Raw genomic sequence first — 24,290 nt, 5'->3', positions numbered from 1 at the left:
CGGGCTCATCTTCGAACAAACGAACGCACGCGGTACAATATGAGTAATTTATTAATTTGCCATCCAAGTTCAAGACATCACACATGTGTGTGTGTGGTGTACGTGTAGAGGAGTCGATCGTCTAAGTATGAAGTAATAAAAATGTGAAAGCATAAACGATAACCCTCCAATGCTCCGACCGTAACACCGATACGGGAGAAGTTAATTTTGAAGAACAAAGAAGAATCCCTACCCCAGCACTGGAAGAAGATTGCTGACGGTAATGCCAATTCATCTATCCTTTCGTAGGATAGGAATCCATTTCCCTTCACAAGAGCAATATAATGAAGATTGGGAATAGAATGGGAAAACATTCGTGCCAAATCTGCCCCTTTTCTAGTTTGCTTCGTCATTGCGTGCGATTCACTCCTCGGCTTCATGAATTGATGAGCCGGAATGTTTCACCATCAAGTAGTCAAATAGACACACCATCACCATCAACGGCACAGGTGCGATAGTAATACAAGGACTCTTCTCTAATGGAAAGACAACAATTAAACGGTGCTTCGGATGTGGTGCCCACAGTATGTCTGCCGGCAACGTCTTTCACGCTGCGCGAACTATCAGCCTAATTGAATTTGTTTGCCTACATGTTTGCTTCCCGTTTATTGCCACCCTTACAGCCCTTTCTCAAGAGCCGGACATCAGCGTGAAATTGTGGACAAATAAAATCGAACGACATGGTTTGAGGTTCGCTTTTTTCACACCCCAAGCGATGGTAGCGTTTAACCTTTCTTTTGCGCAAGAAAAAAATGGCTACCGTTATTCGACATCTTCCCGTACTCGGTGTCAATTACTTCTAACATTCAGACACAAGAAGCCACCGTGTCTGCATGGTGCACATGGGGAATTAATTTCGCTTACGATCGTTCGGGCAACATTCTCCACATTGCCAGACGATCACCATCAAAACGATGTCAAAACCGATTAGCACGGGAAGCGTTTCATCAGTCTGGTTCGTCCGGCATCGTAACGCGCGGCCACTACTATTTTAATAATCGCTCTTTCCGCAACTATTCCAAACACCGTACGATCGTTCGTGCTGTAATGCACTTAAAGAGTCCAAGAGCCTGGCGGAAAATGTTTTTCGCTAGCGCATCTTCTGGCTGGAACACTGGCATTCGGTACGTTCCCCAACAAATTGCCATTCACCTGTTGAAAGGTAGAAGAAAAAATAGAACGTCAGTAACAATCGAGAAGCAAAGAAACAGACAGTCCATTTCAATGTGTTTCCCATTCTCCCGAGAAACCTACCGGAGCTCTCCGGTAGGTCAGTGCTGTCAGGGCTCTTTCCCATCGGTGTCGGAAGCCACTCATCGGTTGGTGCGCGATGTGTCAAATCTTTCCACTTGCACGACCACTTCCAGGAAGCGATGATCGAGAACACGCTTTGCACGTGCTTTCATTTCCCGCCCCAACATCATCACGAGACGGCCACCATACAGCGGGGCTATTTCTTCGTCTTCATGTTTCACTTTTGATCCATTTTCACCATCGTTGCGTTTAACTGTAAACGGTTAAATGGCTGTGTGTGTGTGTGTGTGTGAGCGCACCATTTTTTGTTTTGACAGTCCACAGGTCAAGTACTGTCAAGATGCCGGTGCAAAGCATGCCATGCGATTCCTTACTCGTACCCAGGAAAAAGACGGGAGACATAAGGAAACAAATTATGAGTAATTCAATTCTCTGCTAGAACTCCGAAGCTACAAACGGTCACGCCAAGTGTCATAAATCTAGGTTAACTGGACTTTCTTCTTCCTTAGTTCTTATCTAACTGATTAGGTACCCGCCGAAAATGGGCGACACGCTAGAATTCGCTAATGAGCCAAGGTGGAGCGCCCACAACCGTTCCAGAAGTGCTCCAAACAACATAAAGCGCGTGGAAAACAACAGAATGACAAAAAGCAGGGAGGAGAAGAACCGATTACTTTATGCTCAGTCTAGTTCCCCGCACAACATCAGTAACATTTCATACCTTTCACTATTCTCGACACTGACCACCACCTCCCGAACAGAGAGGAGAGAGAGAGAGAAAGATAGCTCTCATAAAAAGAGCATAAAACGCATAAAAACAATGGCAAAATGGCAAAGAAAGAACATCGAAACTATTCGCGTACTACGGAGGCCACGTATACGGCAGGCATTCTCTCCGGCTCCACTTCGGGCTGTTAGTGAAATTCTTCCACAAGTGTCCCCGGCGACGATCTCCGACCAGCGGAGAGATAGCACTGGCGGAGATCTTATAAAAGAAGCTCCAAACTACAAACATCTTCTCAGTGCGTGAGACTCCGAGCGAATGGCTGGACAAAGACTCTAAACGCTGGAACTCCGCTTACAGATACGAAGATCAAGTGAAAAACGGAACTGGCACAGCAACAACAAAAAAAAAAAAAACAAGACTCCAACTGTGCAGATTTAGCGAACGAATAATTGCTCCCCACGAATTCTTGGCCTCAGGGCACGTGTAGCAAAGCAAAACGGGGGTTGGGGTACGATTTGCGGCTTTGCTGAGTCAGCATCGAATCGCGATCAAGTTGATCGATCGATCGACCTGCGTGATACACCTTCCCCAACGAATCCCAACTTCTTCGCCGGATCTGGCGTGTGATCTTTCTTCCTCGCTTGTTCTCGCATTCGTCCGTCGTCTATTTCTCTCTCGCAACTGGAACCGTTTGGAAGGCTTAAAGACTGGTACGATCTGGTCACGATCAATCATTGACTCGCGAACCTGCCTACTGGACTGTGGTGTTTTTGCTCGTAACGAGACTCCGTTTCGCCGTTTGTCTGAGATTGTGCCGTGTGAGCAGTGCGTATTACCAGTGGACAAGTTCACCGTGACCGTGACGTATTGGAAAGCGCATCCACCCAAAGGTAGAGTGAGTGACCTCTGGAAAGTTAAAAGTTTAGTGCATCGAAAACGCAAACACGATGAAGTGGATGATTCTGAGCTGTTTGGTCATTATCGCCATGATGCTGGAAGCTGGCGGTAAGTTCGTTCATTGTGGGATTTCATTACATGCAACATCATGATCGTGCACCGATCGCACTAGATATATCATTAGTCACGGGGAAGCGTAAGTGTTTGCATGTTGCATGACGTCCTTCTTCATACCATCTGTAAATACACCACTTAGCCTCCTGGCATCTTCTCCATTCGCGTGTATGAGCCTGTGTTTGCGAGTGTAAATAGTGATTTGTGTATGAATTAGTGCATCCCATAACTGTTCGTGTTTAGTGTACATATACTATCTTCACGATCTACGACATCTCATCAGCAACTTGTTCCTTCTTCACTTCTTATATTTCTCTCTGTATAATTCTGCTATCTATCTGTCAATTGTTTTCTTTCGGTGACTTTCTTCCGCATGTGTGTAAATAAGTCTTCACGTAGAATTTTCATTTTCCGATCCAGCTTTTCCGTATAAAATGTAAAAAAAACGTTACATACAACCCCATCCCAGAAAACACCAGCTGTGGTCGATTGAATTAGAAGTGCATCGATATTGCCAAATTTACACCTACCCTTTCTTCACACCACATCTATCGTTTTGCACTTCCATCTTTCACCAGCTTGGTAGATTTTTATACAGCTGTTTAGGGAAATTGCGTGGTGGGGGAATTTCACACGATCAAATTTTGGGCAACCCGTGCCGGAAGGATGGTGTAAAGTTGGTGGAATTGGTGGCAGCCTTATGATGATGTTACGCACAGGGAAGTTAAAATTTATTGAACTATAACAGTATGCCGGCGCACACGCCGGTAAGACACGTTATGATGATAGATGAGAGCGATGCCAACCGGAAGGTTACGGTAATAACTCACACGCAACGCTCGTAAAACACGTATTAGGAGAGGAGCTATTTGAAGCTTTCCTTTTTTATATGCGTTTATTTTTATTTTTTGCTCTCGTTTGCGATGGAGCCAAACCCGGCTTTATGTTGGTGGCTCTATGTACCCAAAAGGACAAAGAAGATTACGCTTTGCGAAGCGCGTCTTTCGTGCTTGATTTACTGCGCGCATGTTTGTAAATAGTTTGTATATCGGCTTGTTATTTTTCATGGTGAAATCCCATCTCTTCCCAACAATGAAATCAATTTGTTAATGTGTTCTCCTTTTTGTTGTGGAACGATTTCTTTCAACTCCGTCGACAGAAATATGGATATTACTGTTTCACGCAAAATAATTGCCGGCCCAAAGAACAGTGGGTGGAATAAATATAAGTCCATGAGCACTTTTGTAAATGGAACACGCTTTAAAAGCTATTTTACGGAATTTATTTTACTGTAGAGTGTCATTTTGATTAGCCTGAGTTCATATTTATAAGACCAAAACTAGATCTTGTTTGATTTTTTAAAATAATAAATTAATTTAAATATTATTTTAAATTTTTTCATGAATGCCAGACCGTATTGCTTAAATAATTTTTTATTCTTGGTGAATTAATTACCTTTTTAATAACTATTATATTTCTCGACATTTCAAGCAGTAACTAGTTAAATTTAAAAAAAAAATCTTGCCACCTTTAACAATTACAACCACTGTAGAAAACTCCATAAAAAACAGGAACAGAGTCAAATTTTGGCACCAATCACCACCACGCTACACGCATTGATTCGTGAAGGAAGCTGTACGGGAATCAATTGTTTCCTATTCGCTTATTTTTTTGCTGACTTCTTTTACAATTGATTTGTGGTGGTGAGCCAGACGATGAGCATTGAGTGTTGCTGTACATATTGCAGAAATGATGCCATTAACCGTCCGCCGTGCTGTGCTGTCTTATTACGATCGACACGGACAAGGTCATCTGACCGTGCCTGGTAGAGATCGGCAGAATCGATGATTCATGTCAATGTACCGGGGGTTCATAACGGCTTCGCATGATCAATCTGAGACGAACGTAAAGTGGACGGAAGGTGGACGAAAACGATACATCAAATCATGATGAATATTTTACCCAACAGTTCGTGACGTGACCTAACGGTTGGAATGCAGACAGAGAAGAGCTGCTGCACACAAGCGTACCGAATAGACTAGGTCCACCTTATTTCCTGTTGTTAAAAGTAGTTAATAACCACACTAATCTGTTACGGGGTGAGTATCTGGGGGTGTTTTTTTCTGATGCGCTTCGATAGACATTGCTATTCCGTTGCCGCAGCCTTGTGCCTTACCAAGGTCGTGTAGTTATGGCTGCAGGGCGTTTCGAAGCAGCATCCCGTACTTTACGCCGGCGATGTGATCGTGTCGTCCATCGTTGTGGTTGAACCAATGGTAAAACCAATTGAATGTATTCAACTTAGTTTCATTTTCCAAAAAATGTATTGAGAGCACAAGAATATCATCTTTTGTAGAAGCACTTAGAGCTAGTCCCTATTTGATACGAAAAACGGATTTAAAAAACCATTATGTGAGCTTGTTTTTCGTTCAAAATATTAATTAGCTTAAAGCTTACCCCGTTGATTATGAAGTTTATTATTTATGCTCCCAGGAACATCAGCAATCGAGTGCTTTGAGCATGAATTTCTTTTTATGCTTAAAATGATGATTCGTTAAAAGTTCCTTGTACAGCACCACGAAAGCAAAGCAAAGAACTCAAAACTACCAGATCGGTGCCCGATAATTAGCCTCCGGGCAGACAGGCCAAGCAGGAAGCTCATTTTCTTCCGACCGCTGGCCACCATTATTGCGTCAAGCGGACGAGCAGTTTTTCGCATCAAGTCTCGCCGAACCCATACCCCAACCCGGGTGAGCGACACGGTTGCCATGGTCACGAAAGCATCATAAAAAAACGCAAAACGCGTTACCTTCTCGTGTTTTGCCGGTTTCGCGAAACTATAGCCCGAGCGCCAAGCGGCTGTTTTGGGGGGCAGGTTTTTCTCTTTTTATTATTGCGTTTGCTTGCTGTTCCTCTGTTTTTCTTACCACTTTTGGAGTTTTTTTTTTGGTCGGTTTGATCCACCCAGCATCCCAGTACGAAGGGGAAGCATCCGCGGATACGGCAAAGCTCAATAAAAATGAGCGAAATAAAGTAAACGCAACCCTAAACATTGGCCACACCGTACGTGGTCGCGGCATTAAAAACGGTGGAACTGTGCGGAATAATTAGCAAACAACGGCAGTGGCTTCTTGTTTTCCTTTCATTTACACTCGCTCAGGAGTGGAAGCTGTAGAAGGGTGTGGCGAAGGATGGGACAAGATCGTAGCATTGCAAGCAAGAAGGCTTAAGCAGGCAGGCATCAAGAACATCGAACGAGCTTGCCGGTCAATGGCTTAGCCTTCTGGTGGGATGGCACAAGATTATAGTTACGGTTTGCGGGGCTAACGAACAGCTTGTGACCGAAGAGATTCAACCGTAAAACCGAAGCTGCACAAGTGCACAAGTTCGAACTCGGTGCTCTTCACATCGTACATCGTGGCAAATCACTACAATTTCTGCACGGTTCCCAATTTGAGTCGGCTTGCCGTAATGGGTACGGCAAATGGTGATAAATTTTCACCCTAATTTGACCGCCTGGCATATCGCTTAGGAGGGCAATTACATTATCCCGAAAAGCAATCTTGGTGGGCGAACGAAGCGCCACGATGGCGAATCTGTACCGAGGGCTACCCCGACAGTGGGTGGGCAGTAGACTAGCATCCCGCCGATCTGAGTAGTACAGTGTGCTACAGAGTGTTAGTGCCAACATCCTTTTCTTGTCATTAAATATTAAACATGATTGAAACATGATGTCTGTTACAATTTTTAATATAACACTTAAGGTAAATGGTGTACAGTCACTGTTTCCCAGTATTTTCGCGTAAGTAGAACTCTTTTTATAAAATCGTTTATATTTAATATTCAGGGATCGAATATTTTTTCACGATACAAAACATATACAAAATAGGGTTTCTTCGGTTATTTCAACAGTTGGAGCAAAAATTTCACTAAAAGTAGTTTTTATAATTGCAGAATGTAACTTGATTTTGGGGAAATTTGATATTTGTCTAATATATATTTGAATTCCACTTACAAAATTACACGAAATGTCAGCATTTTGAGATATCACGTATCACGAAAAAAAATGACTGTAATGATGAAATGACTGTATTATAACATAATAAGCTTTTGTAAGGGTATTATCAGTGGAGGATCAATCCCCTTGGAGGCCCAGGGCTGAATTTTTCAAGGGGGGCCCATAATTTTGCTACGGCATTATCGGTGTTAGGGAGATGTACTTCAAACATGATGTAACAACACCAGCAAAGTCTCGGAAAGAAAGCTCCCTTGCGTACATCTCAGAGTTCTGTTGCGTAGCCCTGTAAACGGGCCTAGTAAGCTAGTCTCTATATATAAACGTTTGTATGCGCTAAGGAGAACGATAACGCCACTACTTGGATCGCCATTAGCTGGTACGAAATTCCATACAAAACCAGCTGTTTTCAGATTGCCGATACCAGGAAAGCATCCACGGAAGAGGTAGCACCTAGTACAGCAATTTTGGTCGAAAACCGCCGAAAGGTATGCAATGTTTAAACACTAACTTTCCCGTTGGTCGTGAAAAATTTCTTCGAAAACTACCAGTTTCCGAATGCACAGTCACAAAGTCGATATTCTTCTCTGCATTTAATTTATCACATAGAAAAAAATGTTTTATATAACCAAGGAAGATATTTTTGATAAATTTTCTACCTTGTAAATTAATTTTTTTTTGCTATAATTTAACTTTGTTTTAAAATTTTCAAAAATCGCACAATAGGCACAAATTTATTGGGGCCCCCAACACGGCGAGGCCCTAGGCGACCGCCTACTCCACCGTTTGATCCGCCGCTGGGTATTATGAATAATTTTTATTCATGGAAACTGATGTTTGGAACAACGATAAGTTTGTCTAAAGCTACATACAATTATGTTTAAGTGTATGCTCTGGTTTATGCATTGCTATTCGCTTGACTTGATTTAAACATCGCAGCTAAAAGATTTTAAACGACTACAAAATATAACGTTAACGTTAAATATAAAAATTGCCTGATTCGCTGAATAAATTAGGCGCAGAGAAGGAAGTCGACTCTGTGACTTTGAAGTATAAACAAAATTGCACCTGGATTTGAATTACGCGGAAATTCGAGTTACGTGGATTTTTCCCGAGTAGCGGTCCGGATTATAGCAGTCCGCTTTAATAGCGTATCTCGAGGACTGCCTTTAAAAAAATTGTCAAACAAAAGGGTCTCTCTGACATCGCGTCATGCACTGTAGGTTAGAACTTTTTTCGCTGTGTTGCTTCTATCGAACGTAAGCTTGCGCCCGTGTTTTACACCACCCAAAACTGCAATCCAAAGCTCCCATGTAAGCGGTTTAGTGAAGGGCGTTAGAATTTTTCATTTTTTTGCATTAAATCGTGAAAAAATAGAATAGAATTCCTTCTGCGAAATGAAGCCCTGGCTTGCAACATGCAATGCGTGCTCCAGAGCAGTTCCGGACCCGGACCAACAAGCCCACCCGGGAAACACCGCTGAACACCTCCGGATGACGCGGCTCGTTAACTCGATCAGCCAGTCTTGGACACACGAAAAGGAGAAGAAAAAAAAACACATACTAAATGAAACCGGTTCCAGCTGACCGGTGTCGATTATATGGCCTCACCGTTGCATTCCACGGTTGCATTCGGGACTGATTTTATTTCCAACCCATTACGTTGATGGGCCATTTTTATTGTCCCCCTACCATGCGCACACAAACAGACACGTTGGCACAAAAGATGGGCGCCATGGAAGTGAACCGCCCACCACCCAACCATGCGTATCCATGCCGATTGGCAAGAATGCGCGTATGTGCAGTGTATAAATTGTTTCACCGAAAGAATAACTTACACTTGCGATACACAACTTTTGCACGGTAGACTTCCTGCAAGGCAGTGCGCCACAGTCGGAAGTAACGTGAGCTTTATCGTGGTTTGGAATTTTCCCCACACGCCCGCTGTGTGGTCAATGTCACCCGTTTGCTGGGGAGTTAACCCACACCCACACGCCCGTTGCAATCTAATGCAAATGGTTGGCAACGTACGATGCATTTTTGCGCAGCAGTAAACGGGTGCTTAAAACTGGTTACTGGTTGCGCATTATTTTTAGTTTGCTTTATCACACAAAAACAAGTCCCCCGTGGCACCGCGGCTGGGTGAAGGAATCGAGATCGAACTTACGAATGCCTGGTAGAACGTGGCTGGCCGTATGAATCCTCGGTGCCGGTGGGCGTGCGGTGGCGGGAAATAAACTAGTTTCACGATCGATCCGTTGACTCCACACCCGTGAAGGCCACACGAGGGCACCAGGTCTTGCCAGAAAAGGGCGTAAGGGTTTTGCTTTGCAAATGATCACATTTCCATGCACCGAGCACGCCGTGGGGACTAAGCTAATTGATTGATTGTACAGGATTTTATTTATCAACAGTCGAAGTGGAGTGCTAATAAGCATTATCATTCCGGTTTTGGGGCAGGAAATAGACCGCTCGGAATGACGAATTACCAGTGTAAGGCGAATAATGTTTTGCCTGGTTTTGCTTACGTTCTAACAGCACCGATCGGTGATGCAGCATAAGAATGGTTCTATGGAAAAGCGTTGCTCGAATAAATTCTTCACCATAAAGCACGATGTTCGTGATCGTATTACGGCCTCACTGCCCGTTGGACAACCCTTGACAGCAAGCAACAACACCGTGACTAACGGTGTCCGTCTCCCAAGTACGATCGCAGAACCATTTAGGCGTCAATTGAGTGATCCGCACAATGGTTATTAAATTGAGACCCGCTAAACAGAGTTGCAACAATTTAACCACCGTTACCGGTTGGACCGGTGGAAGAATTACGAAGCCAAAAGGAAATTTAAAGCAAAAAAAAACCGTCGCTCTTTGCGACCATGTCATACCTCGGTATGATGACGCCATGTTCGTCCCTACCCTAGCTCCAATAAACGTCACGTCATCGACGAAAGTCGTCACACTACGGGACCGCGGTGGCATGTTTAAAGTGTGTCCGAAAATGATTATTCGCTAGCGAACCACACCGGCGTTCCAGTGCAGCCACATTAATGTTTTTTTTTTTTTATGAAATCATGTTCTTCATCATCATTACCACCGTAACCATCATTATCGTCATTAGTGCAAATAAAATTTCCGCCCCGGTCGGTGACTTTGTCGAACCGCATTTGTCGGATGGTTCGGAGAGGAACGTTTACCAGAGTCTCCATCAGCTCGTCAGCTTCAATCTGTGGGATCGTGGGGATTGATAGACGTGGATGGCTTTGTGGTAGTTTTGAATCACCTGGGTATGGCGAAGAATTCATCATTCGACGATCAGTCTCGGTTCGGTCTGGACAGGATGAGTTGGAATTCTTTGTAATCGAAGATTTCTTTATAGTCAGCTTCTTCACCAAGAACTCCGTTTTTTGCACTTACTTTGGAATCTCAAGCTCCTTCTCACACACCTCAACACCCGTATCTTCACTTCCATTAACTCACACACGCACTCACTCCCCGCATGATTCACTAAACACTGTACAGATACTTAAAAGACTTCACTCATCCAAGAATGGCGGGATCGAGCAGTCTGCCAACATCCTTTAGAACATACCAGATCCACTCGACATGTTTTAGAACACAATCTCCAACAAACAAAAACAACACTCACACTTCTCACTACAGACGCCGCACCAGGCTATCAGGTGTTGAAGCCCCGGGAAGGTTACGTCCCCGTGTACATCCGGCTCGGTGATCAACCACTGGCGGACATTAATCCGGAGCTGGCGGCCGCATTCCGTGAACCGGTAAGCCGGGTCAGTCGTGCCGAACTCGCGCAGGTAAATTCACCCCCCCATTCACCATCCTCCATTCTTCTAACACCATTCTTCCCTCCACATGTACAGGCACTGCAAGCTGATCAGGGTGTCGCACACTCGTCCAGCTTGGTCGATTCGCACTCCGCCTCGGACGAGCATGAAAAGGTTCTGTTGGCCGGTTCGGCCAAAAAGCCGGCGGAGGCTCCAGCCCATGCACCCACCGTTTGAAGGAAGTGAAAGCCTGGGGCACAAGATGGCAGTGAACGTGGCATTCCACCACCCTCTCCCACCCGTTACGCAACTAACCCGGCACAGTTACCTCTGTGCAAATTGATGCACACACATACACACGTTCAATGTTATTTATTTCGTTACATGCATTACAACAGACGTGTGTTGTTTTCTCTTTTATTTTACACTAAAATGTCCGCATCGCAACGATCGAGCATACCAATAAAGAAATGTTGCCCGGCGAGCTAACCGACCAAACCTGGTGTGTCGTTTACTGTACTATTTTGTAACCGTTGGAGAACTATGTTTGGAAGTTGTCAAAGTCCACATATATTCTAATGTTTTTACCTTTCCGTTTGAAATGCAGATGCGCTGCCTGATAAGTATAAGGATTACCCGAAAAAGGGAGGCTACGTGCCGGTTTATGTACGTTATCCTAATCAACCGCTCGGTTCGATCAGTCCAGAACTGGCTGCAGCCTTCCAGGAAAGCTCGGGACGCAGCTCCAGGGGAAAGCTTATTCAGGTACGAGCTATCCGATTGTGATCTCGATCTACTGACACAACAATTCCGTTTATCTACCTCTCGTTATTTAGGAACTAAACCGCCCGGTACGCTTCTCATCCGAATCGAGCAGCGATGAGGAGCTACGAAATGACATAACATCCAAGCCAAGGGTGGACTCCAACAGTAGCGAAAGCAATTCGCACTCGAACGAATCCATCTCGAACGAGAAGGAAGCGAAGGAAGCGATCAAGGAGCTGCTAAAGCAGATGAACAAGATCAGCAAGGCTGCCGCCGTCAAGGCGAAGAAGGCTTAAGGTCTTACACACCGCAACACTGTGGAACTAGTATACTGCCATTTATTTAAAAACGAATGAAATTATCCCAACGAGCGACATTTAAACGATAGTCGCGATGTAAAACAACACTGCCATAATGTTTAGAACAGATGCGACACTTTCCTTTTTAGCGCAGTATGCATTTACTTTCGTTGTACTTCAGCGTGGATCAAGCGAGTTGAAGATGCAGCAATAAAAATGATCCAAACTATACACGGAATTCGTTTTCAAAGACGATCGTAGCTGTTGAGGTTCGCGATGGAAAGAAACAAAAAGGAACTTCGGAACTTCGTATCTTTAGTACAATAGTACTTAAAATTGTTGCAGTAAGGTGGATGCGTATTGCTTGCAGGACGAGCGTTTGGTTTGCTAGTTGGAATATTTTATTTAACATTAAAAATCTACCTAAGTTTATCCATAAATGGTTGACAGAAGTTAATGCTACGTTCCGTCCTCTAAATCCCAACTATACCAAAACGATGATCCTCTCTCAAGATCACATGATTTTCCGTTAGATGATTTGCTGCATGTGCTTTATTTAATGCTTTAGGTAAAGAGTAGGTAAGTAGACATAGTCATATAAATCCCTCTAAAACCTTAACTTTTTCTGAAACTTTCTTTTTGCGTCGCTTTGCCAGGGTTTGACATCCCTGCTCAAACGGCTACTATTTGAAAACGACATCAACGAACGTCTCGTTCTTGCTACTGAACCGATTAACTATCACTCAACTTTACTCTTCATCATGAATTAGTTCTATTTCGGGGTTAGGTTATTCTATTATTTGCCTCTATAGAACGTTCCGCAATACACGTTCCAAATTTCAGGCATGCAAAGTATGCCAAACGTGATAACCTTTTGATCCTCGATTGCCGAATTGTTGCGTGTTATTCGCAAGTGATCACCTTATCATGAGCGAAACTCGACGAGGCACACCCTCGGACTACTGCAGAGCTTCAGCACAAGTCAGTTTTTAAAGAGTTCTTGACTAATACGGTTGTTTCTTGTGTCGATCATCGTACTATCGATCATGCTTTGTTGGAAGGGGTTTATGTTTGCCGTGCTGGTGGTGTTGCTTTTGGTACAGCTAGACGCAGCTGGTAAGTGTTAACTGTGCTTGGAAGAGATTATCTCTGATTGGTGTTACTCTTTTTCGATTGCTTAGAATCGAATAATGTAGACGATTACTACGATGCACAACCAACCAAACGACCTGCCACCACGCGTCAGGTGATAAAAAATATGCTCCATGTAAGAAACAACCATGCAGCGGTCAAACTATTATCATCCACTAATGGTCCATTCCATTTTCCATTGCGAGCAGCGTGCCGTCGGTGATAGTTCTTCCGACGAAAGCAAATCAAACGACGGAAGCAGCGAGGAAGGGTTCCGACCCTTGTAAAGATCGGCAGTTAAAGGTCCGCTTATTAGCATCACGCATCACGGCGTTGGGGAGCAACTCCACTTACCTGCCAGGCAAAGGTACAACCAGCACAACTGATGAGCACCATTATCTCGGAGACCAAGCGCTACGCAATTTGCGAATTACCTCCCATTTTTCCTAATATCCCCCTACTGTGCCAACGTGGACAAAACTTTTCGGTCGCAGCATCCCACCTCGTGACCGGTGGGTCTACTCATTCAGTGTGGTGCTACTGCGGCAAATGAATAAACATGCCCGAACGTTGGGCGTTCTCCTTTTCGGTTGTAACAATTCTTTTTGGTTCCGTTTATCGTTGCGATGGTAAGAACAGTGCTTTCCGACTACACTATCCCCCGTTTGACAGGATTCTTCTTTGGCTTTGGTCCACAAAAAAAGGTTCACCGGAAGGTCGTATCGTCGGGAACGTGCGTGCTGAGGTATCGCAGTCTGACCTACCGCACATCTGCTCCGTGCGGTACCGAACCGTCCATCGTTGCAGTGCGACCATATTGAATGCGAACTGGTTGTTAACTTCTGGCCACTGTACTATCGATCTCCCCATCGATACAATCTCAATCGTTTGCGGTATCCGTATGTATCGCACCGTGCTGGAGAATGTGCCACATCCCGACTTTGACGCTTCCAGATGGACCGGACACGATCTCGCACTGGTAAGACAAGAAGAGGAGCTTTCTTTCCGTGCTTGAGGCATAGCTTGGTGTACGTCTATTATAGCTCAAAATGCGAAAGGCACTCAACTTTACGACCAACGTACAGCCAATTCCGTTGTACGATGGCCCGGAAGTCCCTGCGGATGGAATGGTCTGGCGAGCAACAATCGTTGGTTATGAGCCGTCCCGTTCAGGAGATGAGGGTGGTTCGAATTGGAATTGGAATCCGATGCTGCAGGTACGGTATTTCGATGTGTGGAAGTCGGTAGCCGACGAATCGATATCTTGATTAACCTTGCAGAAGGAAATCTCAAGGGCATTAAATATTTAAACAAGCGTTTAGTAAAAATCAGAAGTTAAACGGGTGAAGTTGAAGCAATTGGATTCCGAATTGAAACCCCAATTGAAAGAAGCATATATGAATCCAGTGCAAATGTAACTCACTCCACTCATCCCACGGAACAGATGGCCGATGTACCGATACTAACGTCCTGCGAGTGTCGGCAGCGTCTGGGACCAATTCTGTCTGCCTACCTAGCAGACGTAAACATCTGCACCGATAACGCTAAATCGACACTACCAACAGTAGACGGTACGTCAACGTGTCTCGGTGATTCTGGTGGCCCGGTAATGATTGCCACCGAACTGCAACCCTACAATCTGTTGGCCATTCCCTCCTGGACGTTGGCCCCCTGTGGAACGGGCCCTTCAGTGCACGTTCGCATTGCGCCACATCTCGATTGGATTCTGGCGATAATCGGAGTCAATTAAAGGTCGATAAAAATACAACCTCCGTAGAAGATATCCAGCTCCTTAGGTTGTATTATCGACGATCGCCCACTGTGGCAGTAGATAAGATAATGTTGAAGCCAACGCAAATAAAAATAAACACTGGATGCAATAATCCAACCAAAAAGAGGTGTAAGCGATCAGCTCCCTGGTGGAAATGCAAAATGCATTGGAGCATTAGCAAACATGAAGTCAATTACTTTGGGCGTATTGTGGGCGATTTCGTGTATCGCTGCCATCGGTGCTGCTGCTCCCGGTAAGACACCATTAGTACACCTTTGTCAACACTTGTCAGGCAAATCTGACTTCCCCCGCACCACAAATATCCGTAGAGCGTCGAATCTTTGGTGGCACGGATGCATTCACCGGGGAGCTCCCGTACCAGGTGTCCATCCAGCGTGCCTTTCTGACCGCCCGGACACATGTCTGCGGTGGTACGATTCTTAACCCGCTGCACGTACTGACGGCGGCGTCTTGCTTTTGGACCGATTCAACGTCACGCTTCGAAATCGTGGCCGGAAATCTACGCATCGACCAACCGGCCGATACGCAGCAAGTGCTCGGTGTGTTCTGGATACGAATGCACCCGGGATACACCGGTGGAACGAGCTCGTTCGATGTGGCAGTGGTACGCTTACTGTGTCTGGTCGATACTGTGAAAGGCAGATACATTTTACCCTTCCATTTTCCTGTTTGCCGTAGATCCGTACCTCATCCGCGTTCTTCTTCACCGAGCTGATCCGCCCGGTAACACTGCCGGCGTACGATGAGCTCCCATCCGGGCTGGTGCGTGTCGGTGGTTGGGGTTCGACCAGCACCAGCATCCTGCCGGGGAACAATTTCTCCAACGTGCTGCAGAAACTCAACGTACTAATTGTGCCCTGGAACGAATGTCTCAGTGTTCTCGGTGGACCGGGTGGCCCGTTCGACGAGCGTAACATCTGTACCGGACCGCTGAGCGGTGGCATCTCGACCTGTACCGGTGATGGGGGCGGTGGCGCGGTACAGCATCTCGGGAACGATGTGTTCCTGCAGGTCGGCATCATTACGTGGAATGTGCTGCCGTGCGGTGGGATTAACACCCCATCCATCTATACCCGTGTGTCGGCGTTTACCGACTGGATACAGGCGAACTCGGCCTTGTAGAAGTGGGAAGATATAAACGGGCAAGGACAGCAATGGTGACATTTGTTTCTCGCTTCTATCGGAATTATGAATAAAGAAATGGTTTCATTTGTCGACCGGTGTTTGTCTTGCTGATTATAAAATTATATGCGCCTAAAGGTATGCTATTTACATTGCACGACAACTCATTGAACCGACATGAAACATTAAGAGCTCCATTGCATACCTTTAGGCACTTATAGATTATCAACGTTACGATACCGTTTTGCTCCACTCATAGCTAAAGTACGTGACGAATTCAATACCAAATCACACCTTTTCTTCTTTCCGAAACTATTCGCCCATCGATTAATCAACACACAATCTTATCGAAAAAACCACGTGCTCTGACAGATGAACTTCTTCCGTCAATTGTCCGGTGCACTGTAGCAACTAGATAAGATACTCCAGGTAATGGAGATATAAATCCATGTAATAACAATTACTCACGACTCGTGGCTGCACCGGATTAAGCTACAGCTATATCATCGGACAGCGAGCAAACAGATCGTATCAGTTGTGCTGTGACCGTTTCAACTTTCGGGACACTTTTTTTGGGTGACAAAATATGGCGTTCCGGATGAGAATATTCACTCTTCTATTGGTGGCTTTGTTTGGTTGCGCTGCAGGTTAGTTGTTTAGGGACGTGACCAGCATGCAGGCCTGTTAACATAGCAAGCGATTCGTCCCTCCGCAGCTTCCGGCAGTGATGACAAGCGAGCGCAACAACGCATCATTGGCGGTGTGCGAGCCTTGCCCGGTGAGTTCCCGGCGATGGTGTCCATCCAACGGCTAATTCTCATCAGCGCCAGCCACGTGTGCGGTGGAACCGTGCTGAACCAGTTCCATGTGCTGACCGCGGCCCAATGCTTCTTCACCAACCAGAACAGTCGCTACCGGGTGCAGGCAGGCAAGGTGCTGCTGAACAGCTTCGAACCTACGGAACAGACGATCAACGTGCTCCGGTTCACGATGCATCCACTGTACGATGGTTCGGCCAGCCCATTTGACATTGCGACCGTCCGGTTGGCATCACCGTTCGGTTACAATCAGTACATAACACCGATCGTTTTGCCACCGATTGATTCCATCCCGGAAGGAGTCGTAAAGATTGCCGGTTGGGGTACGACCACGAACGGACTGCTGCCGAGCATGTCGGATCAGCTGCAAATGTTCCAGGTCGGCATCGTAGCGAACGATCTGTGTCAGATCATGATGGGTGGTTCGATCGGCAGCGGTCCAGTTACGGAGCGTAATGTCTGTCTGGGGCCGGCGACTGGTGGAATTGGTGCGTGTACTGGTGATGCAGGCGGGGCGGCCATACAGCACATAGCCGGGTTTGATACGATCGTCGGTATCATCTCGTGGCAGGTCTCACCCTGCGGACAACCGGGCATTCCCAGTATCACGACACGTGTGTCGGCATTTGTCGAATGGATCAACCTAAACTCACAGATCTGAACTACGTAACAGCCAATTCGCGTCCAATGTTCGGAATAGTTATATTTTATTTGTAGAATTATAATAAAAGTCATATAGATTCTTAGCCATTACACGATTAGCATCACTTTGCGGGCCAAACATCTGTACTAGCTTTGTCCTTCCCCTCCACCTTCACCTCCATCTCCGCCTTCCCTTCCAGCGGATGCAATACTGGCCGCTTCCTGAGCTGCTGGCATAATGACCGTCGTTGCCACTGCATATCAAGAGTGAGCAGATTCAGTCAGGGCAAAGCAACGTGAACCCATTCCTTTACCGATTAGTATTACTTACTGATTTGGCCGTACTTGGAACCCCATTCCATCCAAGGTTTTATCTGCTCCATATTCTGCCTTCGAACTCTTCTTCCCGTCGGTTCCGCCTGGGACAGGGTAAAAGCCCCGATAAGAAACAGTAGAATTGCGTAGCAAAAATTGAACTTCATCGTTTCGATGGTCGTCTTCGGTTGGAAGTTGTACTCACAACTGACACCAATTCCGCACGATATCGTACTATTTATAAGCCGCTTCTTCGCACCAGTCACCCAACAGACCACCAGTCCAGTTCTTATCAATACAACATTCATCGAATAGTTTCCATTTGCGTTTCGTTACATTGATCGGGGCGTGTTTTATTGTTATTGCTTAGCTTATTGTTATGCACTAGCGATGCGTTTAGTTGGTGTTGTCCTGGACCCAGTCGAGGTAGTGCGACAGACCGACATAGACCGATGGGAAACCGATAGTACCGCACGGGATCCATCCCCACGACACGATACCGACCTGTACCTGCTGTCCGCCCTGGATCGTGTACAGCGGGCCACCAGAATCTCCGGAGCATGCCGACACTCCACCGGTCAGCGGACCAGTGCAGATGTTGGTCGGTCCGAGCGGAGAGTCAATGCCGGCGGCTTCTTCGCATTCAGCGTAGGTAATCAGCGGCTTCGTAACCTTCTGCAGAATGTTGGGCAGGGTCGGAAGGGTTCCACCGGTGGAGCCCCATCCAGCAAGGGTAGCTGGACCAGTCGGGGTGCTGCCGGGAGCGGGCAGGACGATCGGTTGAATACGATCCGTATAGGTAAGTGGAGAAGCCAGACGCATAACAGCGATATCGGTCGGGTTCACGCCTCCCAAGTAGTCCGGATGTACGGTGCTGCTGGCAACGCCGATAACCTGACGGCTGGGCTCATCGATGGCAGTGTTGTGCGCACCGGCCCAGATCTGGAAGGTAGCCGTAGCTGGGTTTTCGGTGATGCAGTGAGCAGCGGTCAGGACCCAGAAGTTGCTAAGGATGCTACCACCGCACACGTGAGCGGATACGATGAGGATCACACGCTGGATCGACACAATCGACGGGAACTCGCCCGGCAGTGCATCGATTCCTCCGACGACGCGTCCACTGGGGAAGCCATACTTGGTTTGCACCGAGCCTAAAATTATATTGCAACGCCATTGTAAGGAGCATAGTCCAACAGCAGACAAATCGAATTAGGAACCACTACTTACGAGGTGCAGCGGCTGCGAGAGCCACCAGACACAGCAGAGCCACAACCGATTTCATTTTCGCTAGCAAAATAGCAACTACAGGTCCACCCCGCTTTGACGATCGCTTTTATATTATGATTACCAAGAACTTATCAGACTTATCACGTAACAAATCTCGTCTGAAGTTGGACTTACCAGGTGAAAACCCAGCGCAAGTACTACGTCATAAGAAGTGAGCGACTTGATAATCTGGCTACGGTTATCGCCAGAAGGACACAGTAAAGATTGGAATTTCGGAAAGTTTCGCCGCTCAAATCAGCAGTTTGAAGCTGATCGCAAGATAAGACACAGATAAGTAAATCAAAGACCGACTACTGGATGTGTTTATGAGCAAGGGATTGAATTAACCAATGGCTTTAGTATCGAACCACCCAGAAATCGTAAGCCTGCATAAGAAGAGATAAGCAAGCACAACTGTAAAACGACAGACCTATGATAGATGAACTACTGGGTCATTGACTCAACATATGCTCCGTTAATGTTTTGTGATGAGGAACGAGAGTAAAAGTAATGTATGACTCAACATAAAGCATAACAGCATAAAAATTAACGGTTTTGTTCCTCGCAGAGCGTCCCATAAAAATTCAACTCATATTATACGAACCTTAGTAAAAATGTTGCAGCATGCTATAATTTTAGCGTTCCGTGTATACACACCTTGTGCATTAACAGCTGTCAACACAAACAGCATCCAAAACAAACGAAAACAATGTCTAGCGTAGTGGGAAACAGAGAAATATGTTAATTCGATTGTTTCCCTTTATTCTATTCTTTTTATTTATTTACTTATTTATCCAGATACTAATTGCCTTTTGGAATATGGTTCTTGTTTGATTGATACCGTGTGTTACCGTGTAAGTGTGACTAGAATTAGTTCTGAACCAGTGAAAACACTTCCATATCCGTTCGTTCCGCAACGATGCAAAAGGAAGATTTCTCGTTCGACGTGAATAAAATATGTCGGTTGTGTCTGCATGAGCTTCAGGATGGTTCATTTTTGGATCTGTTCACAATAAATCTCCCCGTAAGTCCGCTGGTTATGATTAACCGGTGTACAACGATAGAGGTAAACACATTGGCCGGATATTTCGTAAAATGAATGTTTAAAAAATACTGTTCTTCATGTTGTAGATCTACGAAAAAGATGGCTTACCTTCGGGAATGTGCAACAATTGCTACTACCAACTGGAAACGGCATTTGAATTTCGCAATCGATGTGAATCATCCGATCAGAAACTGCGCGAGTACCATAATATCCCCAATGGCGATGGCAAAAATGAATTGTAAGTAAAGGCGGCAATCCGCGCTTATCTGTTTTGTCTATTTTAAAACATTTTTATGCTCTATTTGTTCAAGACTATTATCAATGAACGAGCGAACAGAAGACCGTAGCAAAGAAGATGATATTTATGCTGCTATGTCGGAAATATTTGGCCCGGAAGAGGAAGCAGAACCGTCTATAATTACTCCCCAAACGTTGGGCAATTTGCTTGACGAAACTACCAAAGAACCGTCGAAAGGTTGCTCATCCGCGAAACCACCGGTGAAGGTGAAGGTAAAGCGACAAATCAAACGAAAAGCACAACTAGACGAGTTGCTGGAAAAGCACAAGGAAAAGCTATGGTTGAGTACGAAGGGCAAAATGATACACCAACGACGAACCCAATGGAAGCGTTTATTGGGTGGCAAAAAGCATGACATTGTGCGGAAGGCTGCTGAATTGGGAAAGCGACCAAACCACGATGAAGCCAATTCTTTCGAATGTTCCGTCTGTCAGCAGCGGTTTAGTCGTTCCAGTTACCTACGGCTGCACCAACGGATACATAGCAATGAGCGTAACTTTCAGTGCGAAATCTGTAGCAAATTGTTCCGCACGTCCAGCAATCTTCATGCGCACCTAAAAACACACACCGAGGAAAGGAATTATGTGTGTGGCGTATGTAAACGAGCGTTTCGGACGTCGAGAGATTTAGCAAGCCATAGCGAAACGCACAGCGAAGAGAAAGGCTACGTGTGTCACATTTGTAACAAAGCGTTTGTGAAGCAATCGTATCTGAACACACACAAAAACACTGTCCACGTGGGGCTGAAGCGTTACCGTTGCCAGGAGTGTGGAAAACAGTTTTCCAATAGCTCCAACCTGATAGCGCACCGGCGTATACATACAGGGGAGAAGCCGTACGAGTGCGGTGAGTGTGATGCGAAGTTTAATCAATCGTCCGCCCTGACGCGTCACATGCGGCAGCAACATCGACCAAAAGTCCCGAGCCCGGAACCGGCCCCAATGGTCGTTGCTCGCGAAAGCGAACCGGAAGAATTGTCCATCGAGGTGGATGAAAATCGCTCGCTTGAAAGTGCCGCCAGTTCGGAGCTTTCCGTAGCAACATCGCTGATGGATAGTCAATCCTTCTCGTACGGTGGAATGCCGTACGCACAAACCTTCGTTCCACAACCTACATCACCGCCGCCATCCGCGCAACATTTTAGTCACGTACCACATCAACATCACCATCTACATCATTCACATCTGGCGGCGGCCTCGCAGCAGCTTCATCCTTACCACCATCGGCATCACCAGCAGCAACATCACCCGCATCATCATCACCCCCATCATCCACACGCGCATCAACATTCGCAACCGATCATGCACCAGTCGATGGCGGTTAATCAACCTGGGGCGAATCTCTACTCGGCCGAATATCTTCCACCGTATCATTCGACGGCACTACCAAGCACGCAGCAAACACACTACGAGCTTGGCGGTGGGTACGATATGTGTTACAGCATGTCGGCCTCGACGGTGCTGAATCCGAGCCTGATGAACCCGCAGCCGACGTACATATTCGATCAGTGAAAGATTTTTTATAGGCTACTAAGACAATTATCGATATGGATATGTTATTTATATGTGGCGACATAAATGTATTTTGTTGTTTTGTCCGGTAGCTGTCGCCGATATCGATCCGGTCGTCTCAAATTCCAACCGGATTGTTCCTCCGTAGCAAGAACTGACTGACTGGCTACGCGGTTAAAAATAAGTCTAGTAAACCAGTCATGACCTAGAAGCAGGTCGTTGCACCAAGAATCTGTCCTCGACTACCAGGTAATGATAATTACCCACTGTGTCATAAATGGAAAAAAGTTCACAAAACCAACTTGGCGTTTAAAGTTATTTTATTGCTGCAGTTCTTTAACAAGCTGTTAGTACAAATGTTGGAAATGGATGTTTTATACAGAACGCACGTAATTGGACAAGGGACTCTACGAAAACTTCTGGTTGGAGGTTGAATTATGCACCAGAAGGTCCAAAAATTCCTATTTTCTTCTTACGGATAACGCTTGTGTGGAGTTGTTGCAGGTTATCAAGGCGTTATTGTCCTCATCCAACATATCTTGGCTGTAAATGTTTTATTCCGCTTGTTTTGCATTGCCTGGGAGTAAGAGCCTTTGTGGAAATATTGTTATTTTCTTCGTCTTTATAATTCTGCAAAAGCTTCGTGCATCTTAACCTGTGCTTCACATACTATTCTGGAGGTTCGCGGATTCGGATGAGTGTATCCGCTTACGGGAAATTCTTGTCCTGGATGATTCTGCTTGTTGTTAAAGTGAAGTAGAATGGAAGAAAATCTAAACTTAATTAGCTTTTAGAGCTGGCTGGCACACGGCTTCTGGATATAAACAAAAGATTAAAATGCAACTGGCCTTAGATAGGTCACACATTCCTACTCGCATTCTTAACATGTTCTCTAATCTAGATCATCCACACGGGCACCACCGCCGCTACCGCCACTGCCAGCCCCTGCACCAGCTCCTGCCCCCGCACCTGCTCCACCATCCGAACCACCAAAGTTAGGGAATCCAGCACCGCCAGCGCCGCTAGGGAAACCCGGAAAACCACCACCCCCCGATCCGGGAAAGCCTGGGAAACCGCCACCACCAAATCCGGGGAAACCACCTTGTCCCGATTCGTTGGAGTATATCTTCATCAGTACCGACATCACCTTCGGATTGTTCATGTACTTCGAGATATTGGACGGGTTGCTAAACATGTCCATCATCGCGTCGCGGATCTCCGGATCTGCAAACGATTTGAGCAGCTCCTCTGGGATGCCACCACCGAAAGGCGCACCACCAGCTCCGGCACCTAATCCAGCACCCTCATCGGCCGTAGCCTCTTCCGCCGCCTTACGGTTCGCTTCCTGAGCTTTGCGTGCACGTTCCTGACGTTCGCGGAACTCACGCTCCTGTTGACGGCGTGACTGTTTCTGCTTGTGCTGTTCGATCTTTTTCGCGTTGGGTGTTACCTCCTTTAGCCACTCGTCGGCCTCTTCGTCGAAGTCGAGCTTGCAGGCCTGTCGCAAATCCTTGACCGCTTCCTCCCAGTGACCGAGCAGACGATTGGCACGGCCACGGAATTTGTAGGCCGTTGCCGAGTCTGGGTTGATTTCCAGCGCACGGTTACAGTCCCGGATGCAAGCATTCGGTTTTTGCAGCTTCAGATACGCTTGGCCTCGCTTCGCATAGTACAAAGCACTTTTCGGGTTCAGCTGGATGGCATCGGTGAACAGCTTTACGGCTTCGTCGTACTTCTGTTCGCCGTATGCTGAAGCCGCCTGTGATCGGAAATCGTTTGCCTGGTCGAACTCCTCCTCCGTCGGTTCCTTCGACATATCGCCCATCGGTTGGTTCGGTTCCGAGTCCGGTTCGACGCATCCTTCGTTATCCAGCTCCAGTTCTGATTCCGGATCGGATTCCATCTCTTTTGGTTCTTCTTCTTTCTTCGTTTCCGCTGATGCACCGTCAACTTTACTTTCCTGCTTGAAGCTCGGCGCGTTCAGATCGGGCTGACCTTCCGGAACTTTGCCGCCCAAACTTTCGATGAACTGCTTCAGAAAATCCAACTGTGGCAAGTTAAGTAGCTGCGGCGCTATCTTGCAAAAGTTGATTAGCGCCTTGAGCGATTGCACCTCGGCCGGAGAGATCGGACACTCCATGTTTGCTGTGAAACACGCCCTGTACGGCGGAAAAACACGATGCGTTTAATTGATGCGTGCTGTGCTTTGCAGGAATATTTTCCAATAAAATCTTCTCCGTACTGTACCTGTAACTGGTTCCTTGAGGTCGATTGACTGCGTGACAGATTGCTAAGATACGGGAAACAAATTGTTTTGGCTGGTGAAAATTTACGCGGCCGCCGGTTTCTGATTCTTAGGAAAACGAGATCATTCTAGGAGTATGGAAATGTCTGTATACGCTCTAACCGAGCTTGCTATGAAAGGGTGGGATCGACCAAAGAACTCCATTTAA

General features: G+C 46.2%; 7 protein-coding genes and 1 pseudogene across 9 annotated transcripts; 5 read left to right on the top strand and 3 right to left on the bottom strand.

Annotated features, from left to right (window-relative positions):
* The first annotated feature begins 2,354 nt into the window (after nucleotides 1-2,354).
* Nucleotides 2,355-12,118, top strand: LOC128301672 (uncharacterized). 2 transcript variants are annotated; one of them, XM_053038259.1, is made up of 3 exons: nucleotides 2,355-3,025; nucleotides 11,441-11,598; nucleotides 11,670-12,118. In XM_053038259.1, exons 1-3 carry the CDS (start codon nucleotides 2,968-2,970, stop codon nucleotides 11,892-11,894), a joined length of 441 nt encoding a protein of 146 aa, XP_052894219.1. In that variant the 5' UTR covers nucleotides 2,355-2,967; the 3' UTR covers nucleotides 11,895-12,118. The 2 variants fall into 2 exon arrangements, with proteins under 2 accessions (XP_052894219.1, XP_052894220.1); XM_053038260.1 differs by lacking the exons at nucleotides 11,441-11,598; nucleotides 11,670-12,118 and adding exons at nucleotides 10,709-10,863; nucleotides 10,930-11,322 and having other exon boundaries at nucleotides 2,747-3,025.
* Nucleotides 12,119-13,587: 1,469 nt separating this feature from the next.
* Nucleotides 13,588-14,778, top strand: LOC128305130 (trypsin-7-like). Its single transcript, XM_053042436.1, has 4 exons — nucleotides 13,588-13,657; nucleotides 13,733-14,007; nucleotides 14,072-14,245; nucleotides 14,473-14,778. Exons 1-4 carry the CDS (start codon nucleotides 13,588-13,590, stop codon nucleotides 14,776-14,778), a joined length of 825 nt encoding a protein of 274 aa, XP_052898396.1.
* A 204-nt stretch (nucleotides 14,779-14,982) lies between these two features.
* On the top strand, nucleotides 14,983-15,942 carry LOC128302645 (trypsin-1-like). Its single transcript, XM_053039509.1, has 3 exons — nucleotides 14,983-15,052; nucleotides 15,129-15,424; nucleotides 15,499-15,942. Exons 1-3 carry the CDS (start codon nucleotides 14,983-14,985, stop codon nucleotides 15,940-15,942), a joined length of 810 nt encoding a protein of 269 aa, XP_052895469.1.
* Nucleotides 15,943-16,528: 586 nt separating this feature from the next.
* Nucleotides 16,529-17,421, top strand: LOC128304679 (transmembrane protease serine 9-like). The gene is made up of 2 exons (XM_053041888.1): nucleotides 16,529-16,589; nucleotides 16,658-17,421. Exons 1-2 carry the CDS (start codon nucleotides 16,529-16,531, stop codon nucleotides 17,419-17,421), a joined length of 825 nt encoding a protein of 274 aa, XP_052897848.1.
* A 128-nt stretch (nucleotides 17,422-17,549) lies between these two features.
* Nucleotides 17,550-17,928, bottom strand: LOC128305345 (uncharacterized; annotated as a pseudogene).
* A 185-nt stretch (nucleotides 17,929-18,113) lies between these two features.
* On the bottom strand, nucleotides 18,114-18,999 carry LOC128303306 (trypsin-1-like). The gene is made up of 2 exons (XM_053040220.1): nucleotides 18,945-18,999; nucleotides 18,114-18,868 (listed from the first exon to the last, which is right to left on the bottom strand). The coding sequence occupies exons 1-2, from the start codon at nucleotides 18,997-18,999 to the stop codon at nucleotides 18,114-18,116; spliced, it is 810 nt and encodes a 269-aa protein (XP_052896180.1).
* A 696-nt stretch (nucleotides 19,000-19,695) lies between these two features.
* LOC128302620 (zinc finger protein 551-like) lies at nucleotides 19,696-22,134 on the top strand. 2 transcript variants are annotated; one of them, XM_053039486.1, is made up of 3 exons: nucleotides 19,696-20,007; nucleotides 20,115-20,266; nucleotides 20,340-22,134. In XM_053039486.1, exons 1-3 carry the CDS (start codon nucleotides 19,903-19,905, stop codon nucleotides 21,835-21,837), a joined length of 1,755 nt encoding a protein of 584 aa, XP_052895446.1. In that variant the 5' UTR covers nucleotides 19,696-19,902; the 3' UTR covers nucleotides 21,838-22,134. The 2 variants fall into 2 exon arrangements, with proteins under 2 accessions (XP_052895446.1, XP_052895445.1); XM_053039485.1 differs by having other exon boundaries at nucleotides 19,696-20,049; nucleotides 20,340-22,133.
* An 11-nt stretch (nucleotides 22,135-22,145) lies between these two features.
* On the bottom strand, nucleotides 22,146-24,188 carry LOC128302622 (putative protein FAM10A4). The gene is made up of 2 exons (XM_053039487.1): nucleotides 24,085-24,188; nucleotides 22,146-23,996 (listed from the first exon to the last, which is right to left on the bottom strand). The coding sequence occupies exon 2, from the start codon at nucleotides 23,975-23,977 to the stop codon at nucleotides 22,730-22,732; it is 1,248 nt and encodes a 415-aa protein (XP_052895447.1). The 5' UTR covers nucleotides 23,978-23,996; nucleotides 24,085-24,188; the 3' UTR covers nucleotides 22,146-22,729.
* Between the last annotated feature and the right edge of the window lie 102 nt (nucleotides 24,189-24,290).

The sequence above is a fragment of the Anopheles moucheti genome, chromosome 3, assembly GCF_943734755.1.
Source record: "Anopheles moucheti chromosome 3, idAnoMoucSN_F20_07, whole genome shotgun sequence".
Lineage (NCBI taxonomy): Eukaryota > Metazoa > Arthropoda > Insecta > Diptera > Culicidae > Anopheles > Anopheles moucheti.
The sequence above is the reverse complement of the archived record's forward strand: the minus strand, read 5'-3'. Positions and strand labels throughout refer to the sequence as shown.